The sequence below is a fragment of the Monopterus albus genome, unplaced genomic scaffold, assembly GCF_001952655.1.
Source record: "Monopterus albus unplaced genomic scaffold, M_albus_1.0 scaffold385.1, whole genome shotgun sequence".
Lineage (NCBI taxonomy): Eukaryota > Metazoa > Chordata > Actinopteri > Synbranchiformes > Synbranchidae > Monopterus > Monopterus albus.
The window spans coordinates 13428-26628 of record NW_018128265.1 but is presented as its reverse complement, the minus strand read 5'-3'; the positions used below and the strand labels follow the sequence as shown (position 1 = coordinate 26628).

General features: G+C 43.4%; 3 protein-coding genes across 3 annotated transcripts in view; all 3 read right to left on the bottom strand.

Annotated features, from left to right (window-relative positions):
• fbp2 (fructose-1,6-bisphosphatase 2) overlaps window positions 1–1194 on the bottom strand; it is an 11024-nt gene extending 9830 nt beyond the window's left edge. Inside the window, exon 1 of the mRNA XM_020585922.1 lies at window positions 817–1194. Within this exon, the coding sequence (XP_020441578.1) occupies window positions 817–989 (173 nt within the window). The 5' untranslated portion in view covers window positions 990–1194. The remainder of the gene's footprint in view (window positions 1–816) is intronic.
• A 1383-nt stretch (window positions 1195–2577) lies between these two features.
• Window positions 2578–7604, bottom strand: LOC109951415 (fructose-1,6-bisphosphatase 1-like). The gene is made up of 7 exons (XM_020585913.1): window positions 6968–7604; window positions 5267–5429; window positions 4767–4859; window positions 4302–4442; window positions 4084–4221; window positions 3481–3600; window positions 2578–3224 (listed from the first exon to the last, which is right to left on the bottom strand). Exons 1-7 carry the CDS (start codon window positions 7135–7137, stop codon window positions 3033–3035), a joined length of 1017 nt encoding a protein of 338 aa, XP_020441569.1. The 5' UTR covers window positions 7138–7604; the 3' UTR covers window positions 2578–3032.
• A 990-nt stretch (window positions 7605–8594) lies between these two features.
• Window positions 8595–12785, bottom strand: LOC109951416 (cathepsin L1-like). Its single transcript, XM_020585914.1, has 7 exons — window positions 12521–12785; window positions 12308–12430; window positions 11769–11939; window positions 10815–11039; window positions 10414–10582; window positions 9355–9460; window positions 8595–8938 (listed from the first exon to the last, which is right to left on the bottom strand). Exons 1-7 carry the CDS (start codon window positions 12641–12643, stop codon window positions 8854–8856), a joined length of 1002 nt encoding a protein of 333 aa, XP_020441570.1. The 5' UTR covers window positions 12644–12785; the 3' UTR covers window positions 8595–8853.
• Between the last annotated feature and the right edge of the window lie 416 nt (window positions 12786–13201).

Below are 13201 nucleotides of genomic sequence, written 5' to 3'. Positions count from 1 at the left end.
TCAACAGCCTGTGAAAGCCAGTTACCTCCATTTAGTGTTACACAAAGCTGATTAGTGCCCAGTTCAGTGAGTGTTAAATTCACAGAATAAAGGCATATTCTTCATGGTCTGGCTTGGTTTCAGTAATTCTCCTTCATGTCCTTCTCCTTTTTGTCTACCTGGGACATTTCAGGTGTTACATCTCAACATTTACTGCCACCAGAAAACTATGTGTGTAAACCATGAGGTCGTGTTTCTCGAGAGGCTCAACTGGGACCCCAGAATTCACAAATGAACCTGCCTAGCCTCAGTGACTTCACACTGTGTTCCAGAAAACTGGCAACTCTCCGATATCAACTCCCTTAAGAAAGAGATGGTTATTGTGTTACTTTTCAATCTAATGTTGCACAGTCTCAATATTACCATTTCATCTCCTGCATGAAAAAGCTGCACAATCTTTTATTACTTAAAGATTAGAGTGCTGAAATACACAAACATCACACAGAGTGCACAGTCATGCTCATACTGGGGGAAGTCCTCTCAGCTCTACTGCCCCCTATGTTCCAGAGTCAGGAATCACTTTGACTTGAGCAAATATAGCCTTGGCCCTTGGCTCACTCTTGGCTCCTACATCCACTGTGAGAGTGAGGAAAATGTCAAAGCCTGAACACTGAAACCCTTCCAGCTCTGACCGACCTTGGCCTCTCACCTCTTTGTGTAGAGATGCAACAAAGGTCTTACAGATTTTAATACAGTATCAGCCTAAATTAGCAGAGTAGCTGCTGTTTTCTTACAGCTATCCTGAAAACCCCCCAGTTCCAGCACCACAGTACTTACAGGTGCGCCAGGCCCGCCTTGCGCACAGCAGATGAAATGGCTTTGATGGCGGTAAGAATGGCGTTGATCAGCTGGGTGAGCTCTCCGGTGGCTCCTTTAGCCTGGCGGCCAGTCTCGATGATGAACCGGGTCAGGGTCCATACATCTGTGTCAAACGCCGACTGGTCGGACATGCTGGGTTCTGGTTGTGTTGTCGCTCCCGGTGGGCAGCAGGACGTGTGTTCACGCAGCGGAAGGCGGACAGCAAGTAGGCGGCCCCATTACCAGCCAAGTCCTTTTCATACCCAGAGGCGTGAAGGCAAGCCAGAGGATCTATTTGTGAGTAAAGGAGTGCGTGTGTATGTGTACGTATTTGGGGATGGGCAGGAGAGCGTCGGGTATCAGATGAGGAGACTGGCACAGTTCACTCCTGCACAAGACAAACACATGTCAGCTCTTTTATTCACAGGGTCAAAAAAAAGGTTACTTGGGTAACACGAGAGCTCTGATGCACATTTCTCAGTATTTATACCACATTGTTTGCACATGAACTTGAGAACAGTGTTGCCACAATAGAGGAACAACTTTCTATTTTTCACATTCAGGTTCATAAAACGTGATTTATAACAATTACATTAGGACAGGGCATGTTTATAGCAAACAATGATGCTTCAGATAAACTGTCTGCCACTGAACAAGCACAGACATGTAATCCTGCAACTTATGGTTTAAAAAGTTTTTATTTTTGCAGTAAGGTGTGTCTGAGCTGTAGGACGCTGTAGGAATGTGAAATGAGATGATTCACATATTGGGAGCACAAACAGACTCAGTTGCCATGTTTTTAGCACAACAGCAGCTCAGGCGAGCTTTAAATGGCATCAGGGCTCTGTGAGCTTCAACTGACATTTAGCTCAAAGGTCGACTCCTGTGGCTTAAGTATCTGTCACAAGCTGTATGTGTAACTTTTTCCATTTTCAAAATAAAATTGATTTAAAGCACAGAATGGGACTGAAGTTAACAGAGATTAACCAAAACTGTTTGTTCCCTAGAGCGATAAACATGAACGGACTCAAGTGTAAAGTGCAATATCATTAATCATATTACATACTGTGATAATTAAGTATCCTTTTATCTTTGACTTTTTTATTGTGAATCAGGAACAGTGGTTAGTTCTGCCACCTCACAGCAGGAAGGTTCCAGGTTTGAGCCCGGGCCAACTTGGGGTCTTTTTGTGTGGAGTCTGCATATTGTCCCTGTGCCTGCGTGGGTTCTCTTTTTGGGGTACCCCCTGCTTCATCCCACAGTCCAAAGACATGCAGCTTAGGTCGACTGGTGGCTAAATTGCCTGTAGGAGTGAGTATGGCTGTGTGTGGTTGTCTGTCACTGTCAGCCCTGTGATAGACTGATGACCTGTTCAGGGTGGACCCCACCTCTTGCTCAATGTCAGCTGGGATTGGCTCCAGCCCTAAATCACTGTCATGTTAACTTGGTTGTGTTCTGCTTTGTGTTTTGAAGCACCCATAGGAGTTGCACTACAAATTTCGTTGTACTTACACAATGACAGTAAAGGCAATAACATCCCAAGTATCTGTATGTTCCGTCAGTTTAAAACATGCATGAGGGACAAGACTGGCTTCATGTTTCTTGACGTACCTTAAATATTTCCCCAAAATGTTAAGATTGTCTTGCTAGGCTTTATGATGGTGTCAAAACAGACACTATTGTTAAAGGATGTGAGACTTTTTGCAAACACATTTCAAAATGATGAAAAACAAACAGTGCTTTAGTCTTCTTGGACTCATTAGGATTTATTAAGAAACTTCATGATTCACATGATCAAAGGCATCAGGCTTTGTTGCACAGCTGTATTCGGTCCTTCACTCATCTAGAATGGATGTTCATTCTAATTAAAGGCACAAATGGAGGCAAACTGAGGAGTAGCACTCTTTAGTTTTGTTTATTCAAGTACACTTGTCTCTGTTTTGACTAATTGTTGGTCTTTGGTTTGTGGAATGTTTGTGTGAACTTATGTTTCCAGTCAATTTATGAAAATAGAATATTTGTATGGCACAAAAACCGTGTAATTCCAAATTTGGTCATATTTCAAGTCCTACTTTGAGAAAATTCCCTGACATCTTTGGCCTTTCAAGACATTTATAAAAACAAAAAAAAACAAACACACTTCCACCAAGCCGCCACGTTAGGCCACTGGATTGTGCAAGTGAGTGGGCATGGCTTCACTTCTTGGCGTGTTTATGGCAGAGGGCGATGTACTCCTGCACATCCTCGAGGGAGCCCATAGCCACAGGGACCCGCTGATGGATGCTCTCGGGCTGGATGTCCAGGATGTTCTCGAAGCCGGTGGATGCCATGCCGCCTGCCTGCTCCATGATGAAGGCCATGGGGTTGCATTCATACAGCAACCGCAGCTTTGAGGAAGAAAGGGAGTTTAGTTTCTGGCCCCAATGTCAAACATCTATATTCTAATCTAAACTTTTATTGCTTGTTTACATGGCTCTGAGTGGTTTAGCCTGCCTCTTACAGAGTTACTACTTCTAGCCACTGCAGTAGGTCTTTGAATACCACAGCATCAAATGTACCAACAGGTTGACATGTTTCAAGTGTAATCTTCCAGTAGTTTGATATGTGAGGTGGCAGGAGGAAGCAGCAGCAGTAGGACGTTACCTTTCCCTTGGGACTCTTGACATTTCCTGGGTATAAAAAGATGCCTCCGTACATCAGCGTTCGGTGGACGTCTGCCACCATAGAGCCAATGTAGCGGGTGCTGTAGGGCTCGCTGCCGTCCTGGAGAGATTTTAAATGTTGCATTAGTTACTGGGCAACCTCTACATTTTAAATGACCAGTGTCTCAGCAGTGCAACATCCAGAGAAAAGCATCTCATCCAAAAGGTGCAGAAAAAAAATAATATCCTGGCTTATTTACATTTTAATCTGTGCTGATTAATGCACTGCCCCCAATTCATAAACAAAAACATTTTGTCATATTGACAGATACAGGAAAGGACACTGAAAACAAGAGTGCTGGTTTCAAGGCCTAGAACAGACAGGACAATCTCCAAATGGAAAATAAATCTACCTTCCAGTCAATATCCACCACTAAGATGCTTCAGATAAAGCACCAAACCCCAACTACTCCACTGAAACTGTGGACTGGCCACAAACAGGAGACCAGCTGGATATTATTAATTTAGTTTACACTTCATTGTAAAAATAGAAACACTATTTGGCCTGAAGCTCTGGCTGCACAGGTCCTGGTGTCAGTGTTACCTGAGGGAACTTCTTGTTCTGCAGGTATTCGGTCACTGCGGGGTCAAAGTATTTCGAGTACCCTTCGTTCAAGCTGTAGAGTTTGCCTCTCTTCTTGATCTTCACATTCCTGTTAACCAGGATAAATTCACCAATTGCCTGATGAGCAGACAGCAAACTGATGTCAGAAACACACGTTCTATACAAAACCAATTTGCACATTTGAAGAGAGCACTAACTGGGTCAAGCATGAAACAGTTGACTCCCTGGCCCGTGGAGAGCACTATCATGGAGGCGCTGCCGTAGAGGGCGTAGCCAGCCGCCACAAGGTTCCTGCCGGGCTGCAGGGCGTCCTTCTCACATGGCTCGCCGTCTGTGGCCTGAGAGAAACAATGTGGTTTGCTTTCGTCACTGATTTAAAACTTCACAAGTGAGTTGGTCACCGGTGTACAAACAAAGGTTTAAAAAGATAATCCCATTTCTTCCTCCCTGAAAACAATGTAATCTTTGAGGAAATGCACAATCACTGTAAAGGTTTTTGGCATGAAACTGGTCAAAACTGAGCAGAATTTACATCAGCATATAAAACAAACAACGTCAGGGCTGCGTAAACTCAATCTACCGTCACTTGGCTTTAAGACCGTAAATGTTGACAATACAAACTATTTATTGTGTGAATTTCATGACAAAACCTACGTGAATACCTTTCTGTAGATGCCAAAGATGCTACCGATGGAGACAAGACAGTCGATGTTGGAGGAGCCATCCAAAGGATCAAAGCACACAATGTATTTACCCTGGAAAAGAGGGAAAGTACTAGAAATTACAGGTGTATTTTGCTTTTGACAGAGCTTACTACACACAATTTTACAAGTTTGATATGTTCTGGACTGGTCAAGATGTCAACCTGTTACTTCTTTATGTGGCCTTTCTGACAGGAACTCGCATATTTTAAATCAACGATTAACTCACTGATGGCTGTAAATGAAAATAAACATTCAGGAAAGATTCTCCCCTGTTTTGCCCTGCATTACCCAGGAAACAACAAACGAAACCAAACCTTGATCTGACATGAGACAAAGCAGCAGGTTATGTGAACTCAGAGGGTACCTATAATGTCTACTCGTCTGTCACATGTCCACGGATCACTGCTTCTGTTCCAACACCTACATTAGCTCTCTGCTCGCTTCACCGTCTCACTTACCCTTTTTTCAGGCTCTACAATGATGGCTTTCTCATTCTCTTCAGACACCAGCACACAGGAGGTAAAGGATGACTTGATCATGTTGATGACCAGATCGTTGGACAGGATGTCCAGCTTCTTCACCTGGTCACCTGTCACATTGGTGTTTCCAGCAATGCCGTAACTGAGAAGACACAAAAGAAACAGTGAGCGAAAACTGGCATGAAAGGAACTGCACTTCTCTGTACACAGGAACCTACAATACCATGGAATAAGGGTGCACTAACAGATAAACTATTCTACATTGAAAAATGGTTTGTTAAAACAGCGCTGCAATTTTGTACTGACTTTAATTTGAGTGAAACCATAACAGCATAGATGTGAATAATATAATACTGCAATCAGCGCATGACACGGCGTTTCTAATCTGCAGAGGTTTAGTGGTGACTGAGTAAAGAATGACATCAAGGATAAGGATAATCACCTTTATTGGCCAAGTATGTTACACACAAGGAATTTGTTTCCAGTACAGAATCGATGGCAGCCATCTGCGGCACCGCCTCTAGCCATCAGGAGCAATGGGGATTTCAGTGTCTTGCCCAAGGACACTTCGACACGTGGACTGCCGGCACCGAGATTCGAACCTTCAACCTTCTGGTTAAGAGACGACTGTCATCCCTTATGTGGCTGGTTTATCAGAGAAGTTAAAAAGGATATTTCGCAAACACAATATCCCAGTTAACTTTAAACCAGGGAACACCCTGCGGCAGAGACTGGTCCACCCGAAGGACAAAACACCCAGATATAAACAGAATGGTGTGGTGTATGCAATTAAGTGTAGTCAGGAGTGTAATGACTTGTACATTGGTGAAACTAAGCAGCCGCTTCACAAACGCATGGCCCAACACAGGAGGGCCAACTCCAGTGGACCAGAGTCAGCAGTCCACCTCCACCTGAAGGATAAAGGACATTCTTTTGAGGACAGTGAAGTCCAGATCCTCTCCAGAGAACATCACTGGTTTGAGAGAGGAGTTAAGAAAGCTATTTTTGTCCAAATAGAACACCCCTCACTAAATAGGGCTGGTGGACTAAGACACAGTCGGTCGACAGGGAAGGATTCAAAGATAGGTAACAACTCTCACCGATACTGGGCTATAATGACTCAGTCGTTAAGGGACATTGTTGGCCTTCAAAGGACTGAAACACCACCGAGGGGGATAAATATCTCCGGCTCAACACCAGTCAGTCAGAACTGATGAAGCCTCTTGGATGAGAGGTGAAACGTCTTTGACCTAGAAATCTAGTCCAGTTGATTTTCAGATCAGCTACAGATGTTTTGCACAAAGGCTCTGTGCTCAGGGGCCATGTCTGAACAACACAAAGTGTCGCGTGTAATAAATGGGTCATAAATACATGGGATTGAGCTGCAATTGTATAGTAGAGAGGTTTCAGAGGAGCAGTGGCTGAGATAGTATAAATGCTACTATACAATGCAATAATACTAAATATTAATACTCAAACCTAAATACATAGCTGGCACCAGTGTACTTGATAAACAACACGTAGGCTAAATATTACCAAAGTGGGCGTGGCATTTTCAGGTATTCACTTCCTGCTATTCTGCTCAGTTTGTGCCAACGTGGAGGGGTTGTCTGAAACTCCAACTATTACGCATGAGCTGACATTACGAAGTAAAACGCTCAGTGATGCATAGTTACTCACAGGTGGGCGATCCCAGCTTTGCGCACAGCGCTGGAGATGGCCTTCACCGCCGTGCACAGCGAGTTCAGCAGCGTCGTCAGCTCTCCTGTACCCTTCGCCTTCCTGCCCTCCTCGATAACGAACCGGGTCATGGTGACCACGTTGGTATCAAAAGCTCCTCGCTCGGACATGGCGGTAGTTTGTCTCCAACAGCCTTAGAGCGAAGTTGGAGGAAACGCTGTGCAGGACCTAAATGCGCTGCAACGCGGAACTGTGTGGAGGAGTGAAGCTATCCGGACCAATCCAGAGCTGCAGGAGAGGTGTGGCCCGCTGGAAACACTACCCGCGTTGTGCAAACTCACCCGGGTACTAGTGATGAAATTATGCACCCAGTAGGATGTTGACTAGAACAATAGGCGCTGTGCAGGGCAGTTAGTAAGTACAGTAATTAATGTGGTTACGCAAGGCGGGTCGTAGCGTGTCTGAACAGTTTCATATTTATTACCTATGCTCTTGGACAGATTAACACTTGAGGTTTCAGACTTTTTGTCCCAGATTTTATAATTGTTTGTAATTAACCCAGAGTATCCATCTCCTCAAAAATATACAAACGTTTCCTCGATTATGGTGAGGGACTGTTTCATAGTCTGGCTCCAGTTAATTATAGGGAATCCGAAAGATCCAGCACAGTTTTAATGCGCTTTTACAGTTTAGGTAAGTCCCCTGCTTTAATATGGCAGTGCTCTTTATTGCCCATTATTAGTGGCAGTGTGATTTAGAGGAGGCTGCTTCACCTGTTGTGGTGTGTGAATGACAGATAGGGAGCAGTCACCACGTGGCAGATTGATGGCTTTAGTCTTTGGCACTGAAAACAAAACTGAGTAGTTACTGCAGTGACTTCCCTGAATACAGCTGGAGCTCTCAAACTGCTGTTTCTCTCTGCTGCTGTCTTTACTCACAGAACTGAGCTACATTAAAGTTCACTTTTAACTAATGTTATGCCGATATCTTCTGCAGCAAGTGTTAATGTTAGCTACAGATAGGTTATAGCTAATATTAGCTGTAACTAACATCAGCAATGCACAGCTGCTTATCAGAGACTTTGTGTAGGATCTTCTGGAACTGTCTCCCGCACAGTAATGTTAGGTGACACCATGTGGAACAGGGCTAAATAATTTTAGGCTTCCCTTGAGTGGAAAAATGCTAGTATAGGAAAATTGATGGTCTGAGCTACTGGTGATCTTGGGGAAGCCATATGACGCTGAAGTTGGCTTCTGATTTGACAGTTAAGGGTGATGTTACAATACAAAGTGACATTTTCTCTGTCAAATGTTTTCTTTGAAAGTTTAACACCATGCTGCAGACAAATTGTTCCAACAGCTGCAGATCGTTGATAAATATAAATTAAGACTTAACAGCATATTGAGTAAAAACATTGATCTGCCACCATTTTCTGTAAGGAAAAAGAGAAACAGACCAGTTTCTAATTCACTAACATTTTTACAGCCAAGTTATTATTTCAGGCAACACCCTGAGGCCGTTAGTATAATACCAGAAAATATCCAGGATGTGTTTAAGTTAAAACTTTAAAAGCTAAAAACTACTATTTAAAAACAAAAGTCCAAACACCAAACTAAAGCTTAACAACTTTTAATTGATCACAGTAAAAGCTTTCAGATGACAAAGTGGCATAAAGCCAGGCAAAACAAAATCAGAATCAGAATGAGAATCAGAAATGGCCCCATTTCCCAAAATTCAGTGTTTGTCTTCATAAAACATGGAAGACTCTCCTGTCAGTGTCGTCCCTCGTCTCCAGCCAAACTATTGAGATTAAAACACTATGATGCAGATCAGAATCAGTTTTATTGGCCAGGTGTAATGGACAAAGAGGAATTTGACTCAGGTTGTTAGACCAGAGGGTAACTGGCTTCTGTAGCTATTCCACAGTTGTTCTTTCGGTCCTTGGCCATGTAGATGTAACCTTTGTTTCCCCTACAACCAGGGACAGGCTGCTGACTCACTTCAGAGAGGATCCCCATTTATTTCTCATTTTTAAAAAGTATCTGCAGTGTTCCTGTTAAACCATTAAAACTGTTTAAAATTAGGCATTGGTGGTAAACTACTGTATCAAACACAATCAAAAATCAGGCTCAGAAGTTCATTCCATAAATGCTATTGGAAATAAAAATGAAATTCCTACTCCTCGCCCTACTCTCTCTTCAGGTAGTACAAAACCTGTGAACATCACAGGCATAATTTCCAGCAGCAGAGATACAATTCTTTTTACTGACCTGTTTTTGACAACCCAGTAACTCTTTGTTTTAGCGTTGACATAGCCCACCACCAATACGCCATGATTCAGCACCCTGCTGCTGCAACTTGGGAGAGATACAATTCTTTTTACTGACCTGTTTTTGACAATCCAGTAACTCTTTGTTTTAGCGTTGACATAGCCCACCACCAACACCGCGTGGTCCAGCATCTTGCTGCTGCAATACGGCTCGTAATAGATTCCTGAAATACACCAAAAACCAGCAGCAAGTTAATAATGGATCACTGACTTTTTATTTATTTATTTGGAAGTGGAGTATTGAGACTTTTAGCCCTGTTTTTGGTCTCTACCACACCCTGAAGGAAATATCTGGCTCTTTAGCCACTGAACACTCCACTGTGTTCACCAGCTGCTGTCCAACTGTCTGCTGTTTGGTTCTGAGCAGACGGTGGACAGCGTGGAGCACTTCAGTTAAAACCAGCTGCCTCCAAAAACAACACTGTGATGGCTGTTGGGGTGAACCACGATAAAACTGTCCTCACAGAAACACAATGAGCTGAAACTAAGGGTGTTTCAACAGCTTCGAGTTCATGCAGATCACAGACATCTCAGTGTTTTTCCCATTAAATTTTAAGTGTATTTCTTTCAAAAACAAGAACTGGTTTTGGTGATGCATTTCACACACAGGAGGAAAAGATCAGCTGATTAATTAATACTGTGTCATCTGGGGGGAGGGGGTTGACCAGGGTTCCTCCTACAAATATATAGCTATATGAATGGATGGTTGTCTTTCATTTAAGTTACATGTTGATAAATTGGTTAAGAAATTAAGATTGAAGTCTGACTGATCAAAACTGTCAGACTACAATACGAGATCACAACAAATATATCAACTCAGGACTCTGCATGTAAGAACGGAGTTGGGAAAGAAGGCCTTCTCATTTGCTGCCCTGAATACTTGGAACAGCTTGCAGAAAGAATTCAAAATGGCTAAGTTGGTTTCTCTCACTGAAGGTAAGACCATAGTTCAGTCATTGGTATCTGCTTCTTATGTAACTTTTAAATGATTTGCATGCGACTTATGATTTTAGCTGTTTTGTGTAAGTTCTCTTATTTTGGCCAGGTCCCCCTTGAAAAATAGGTTTTTAATCTCAATGGGGTTTTTTACCTGCTAAAATAAAATTTAAAAACTGACCTGATGTGTAGAACTGGAAAGATGGGCGGCTGGCATCGATGCCTACAGACACAGGTCCCACAGTGCCCACAGCGCTCATCAGAGCAGCCTCACTACCGCTGGCGATGTCGACATAGCCGGTGCAGGTGGCTGCGCTGTACGCGGGATTGTAGAGACACTGCTGCTGATCCTGAAGAGGATGAATAGACAGTGAATGGGATGTTATGGAACCACCACAGGCCTCTAGATCAACTCAAGAAAAATGACAGATTAACAGATAAATTTGTCCTGCAGAAGAAGAACAGTACATCAAAGTCTAAACCATGATTTAAGATCAAAAACTACATTCAAGACCATTTAAAGCCTTGAAATGTGACTTTGGAGACTTAAGATGTGTCCACTTCCTCTCATTAGATACCTACCGATCCCAGGTAAGGATAGGAGTCCTCAGTGTCCAGGCCCTTACTTGCATTGACATAGTTGAAGGCATAGGTCATCAGACCGCCGTTGCAGCCCATATTGCCTTGAGGTCTGGAACAGTCCACCAGGTTCTGCTCGCTCAACGACACCAGATTGCCGGTCTTCTTGTACATCTGGCCCTCCAGAGCTCCGGTGGCGCTGAAGGCCCAGCAGGAACCACACAGACCCTGGAGAGAGAGAAGAGGATGGTTTCATTTAGATCAGATGGTAGTGAGGAATTTGCTTAAATAAGAGGTGTCTCCTTCTGTTCAGGACCATTAAACCAGTATTTCAGGTCACCTCGGTTATACAGACTTAAATGTTATCTGTTGTTTTTGTTACGTTACTGTGGGTATGCAGTCGGTGCTGTAGGGCATTTAGCTCAGTCAGAAGTTCCCGTAGCGTGAGATCCTGAAATAAACTGTGATAGGAAGTGATCCACTAATCACATTGACATAATGTATATGACAGTGTTTGCTCCACTGTTTATGGTGAGCCAGTCAGTCTGGTTCCAGCCTACCAACTGTTAAGGTATAATGAGGGGGTGGAGGGAATGAACTGTGCAGACAGGGAGGGGGCGAGTGTGACGCAGCAGATAACCAAAACAATCCGTGTGTGGTCAACTTATCTGTGTGACACAGAACCTTCACTGCAGTGGACACAGGACATATGGTGCCTCAGAAGTCCAAAGTTGCACATGGCGTCATGTTTACCATGTTTCCTAACAGCTGATATTGGACCATGTGTAGCTCCTGTAACACTAACTTAACTGTTGTTTTAGACGAAAAGTAAGATCGAAGATGTCTTCACCTAAAACTCCCTACAGAGTAGCATCATGACTCCTTCCAAGAAGTAAAACGTGTTCAACTGCACCTTAAACTTGTACCAGGTGTGGCTAGAGCCCTGAGTCACGTTACCTGGTTCTTCACAGGAGTAACGTAGCCAAGGGGCCTCCAGTCCACAGAACTTATTGCGACGGCCAGGCTTTTGGACTTCGCTGAGACGGAGTTCTGGGTGTTCCCCGTCGTCTGCTGGGTCACTGTTGGTTCCGGACTGAGGCCAAAGATGAGCTCCATCTCTTTGCTGGTCTGTGGAAAGGCAAAGTTGAAAGAGTCTGTAACACTGACAGTGTGAGTTAGGAAATGTGGTGTTTGTGTGTTTTTAGCAGCAAACCTGCACCAATTTTCAGTAATTATTGTCACCGGCAACTCAACTTTTATTGTCCTTGCTCCGAGTCATGTTCCAGTTTTATGCACAATACATTGTTTGCCTCACACACCATATCTGGTTTTATTTGATACCACAATTTTTTGTTTTGTTGTTGCTTTGTGAAGTTTCTAACTGTGTGCAAATCAAATCAATTTTCCTTGAACTTCCTTCATTTCCAGACCTTCATGAAACAACTGATCGGTGTTTTCAGGCGATACGAGTCTGCATGTTAAAACCATGGTCCTACCAGGTCCGAGTACTGGTTCGTGCCCATGGTGAAGGAGTGTTTGCCCTGGGCCGCCTCCGTGTTGTGCTGCTTGACCAGGTTATTGTTATTCTCCCATATCAGTTGCCGCCAGGGCTCCTCTTCCTACACACAACAATAACATGTTGGACTTGTTATTTTTGCTGGAAATGGAATTGTTTACTAGAGTTAAAACTAAGGAAAAAAAAACATTACCTGAGGGTATGTTTTACTGTGATCTGTCTTCCACTTATTCCAGTCCTTATCCAGCTTTGGGTCCTTAGTGGAGGCTGAGAGGACTGCGCTCAGACACACGGCCAACACAGCTAGAGACAGCATTGTGTCTTCCTACTAGAAAACAACACACGAGTTAGGACACTAAAGTAGCAAGGTGATGACTGATGGGGCTCTGACTGTGAGGAGGAAAACACATTTCGTTACAAGAGACATTTCTTTTTCCTCGGGAAAAGGACGAGTCATACTAATTATTGATGAAATTCCTGCATGAACTCCAAGTTCACTTCTGGTCTTTTGCATGTAAAGGCAGGAACACCAGCAATCTGTTGAAATATCTAATGAAAGAAATGCAGTTTTCCACTGACTAGCTCATAGTTCCTCTCCTTGCCCGGGTATGTTATTTATTTAAGCTGCTCAGAGTTAAATAAACTATACTAATAAGGGTTCATGATGAAATATCGACATTATTCAGTTGATGGTTGTGAGTTTGTTCATAAATCCAATCTGCAATGGTCAAAGCATCATGTGAACTGGCATTCAGAAGCCGTTTCACTTGAGAGCGCTCAGAGCAGGGGCGGAGATAATGATTTCAGGGCTGGAGGCACCTCGCAGTTAAAGTACTATCAAAAATGTTTTATGTATCTATTTATTTTTTTACAT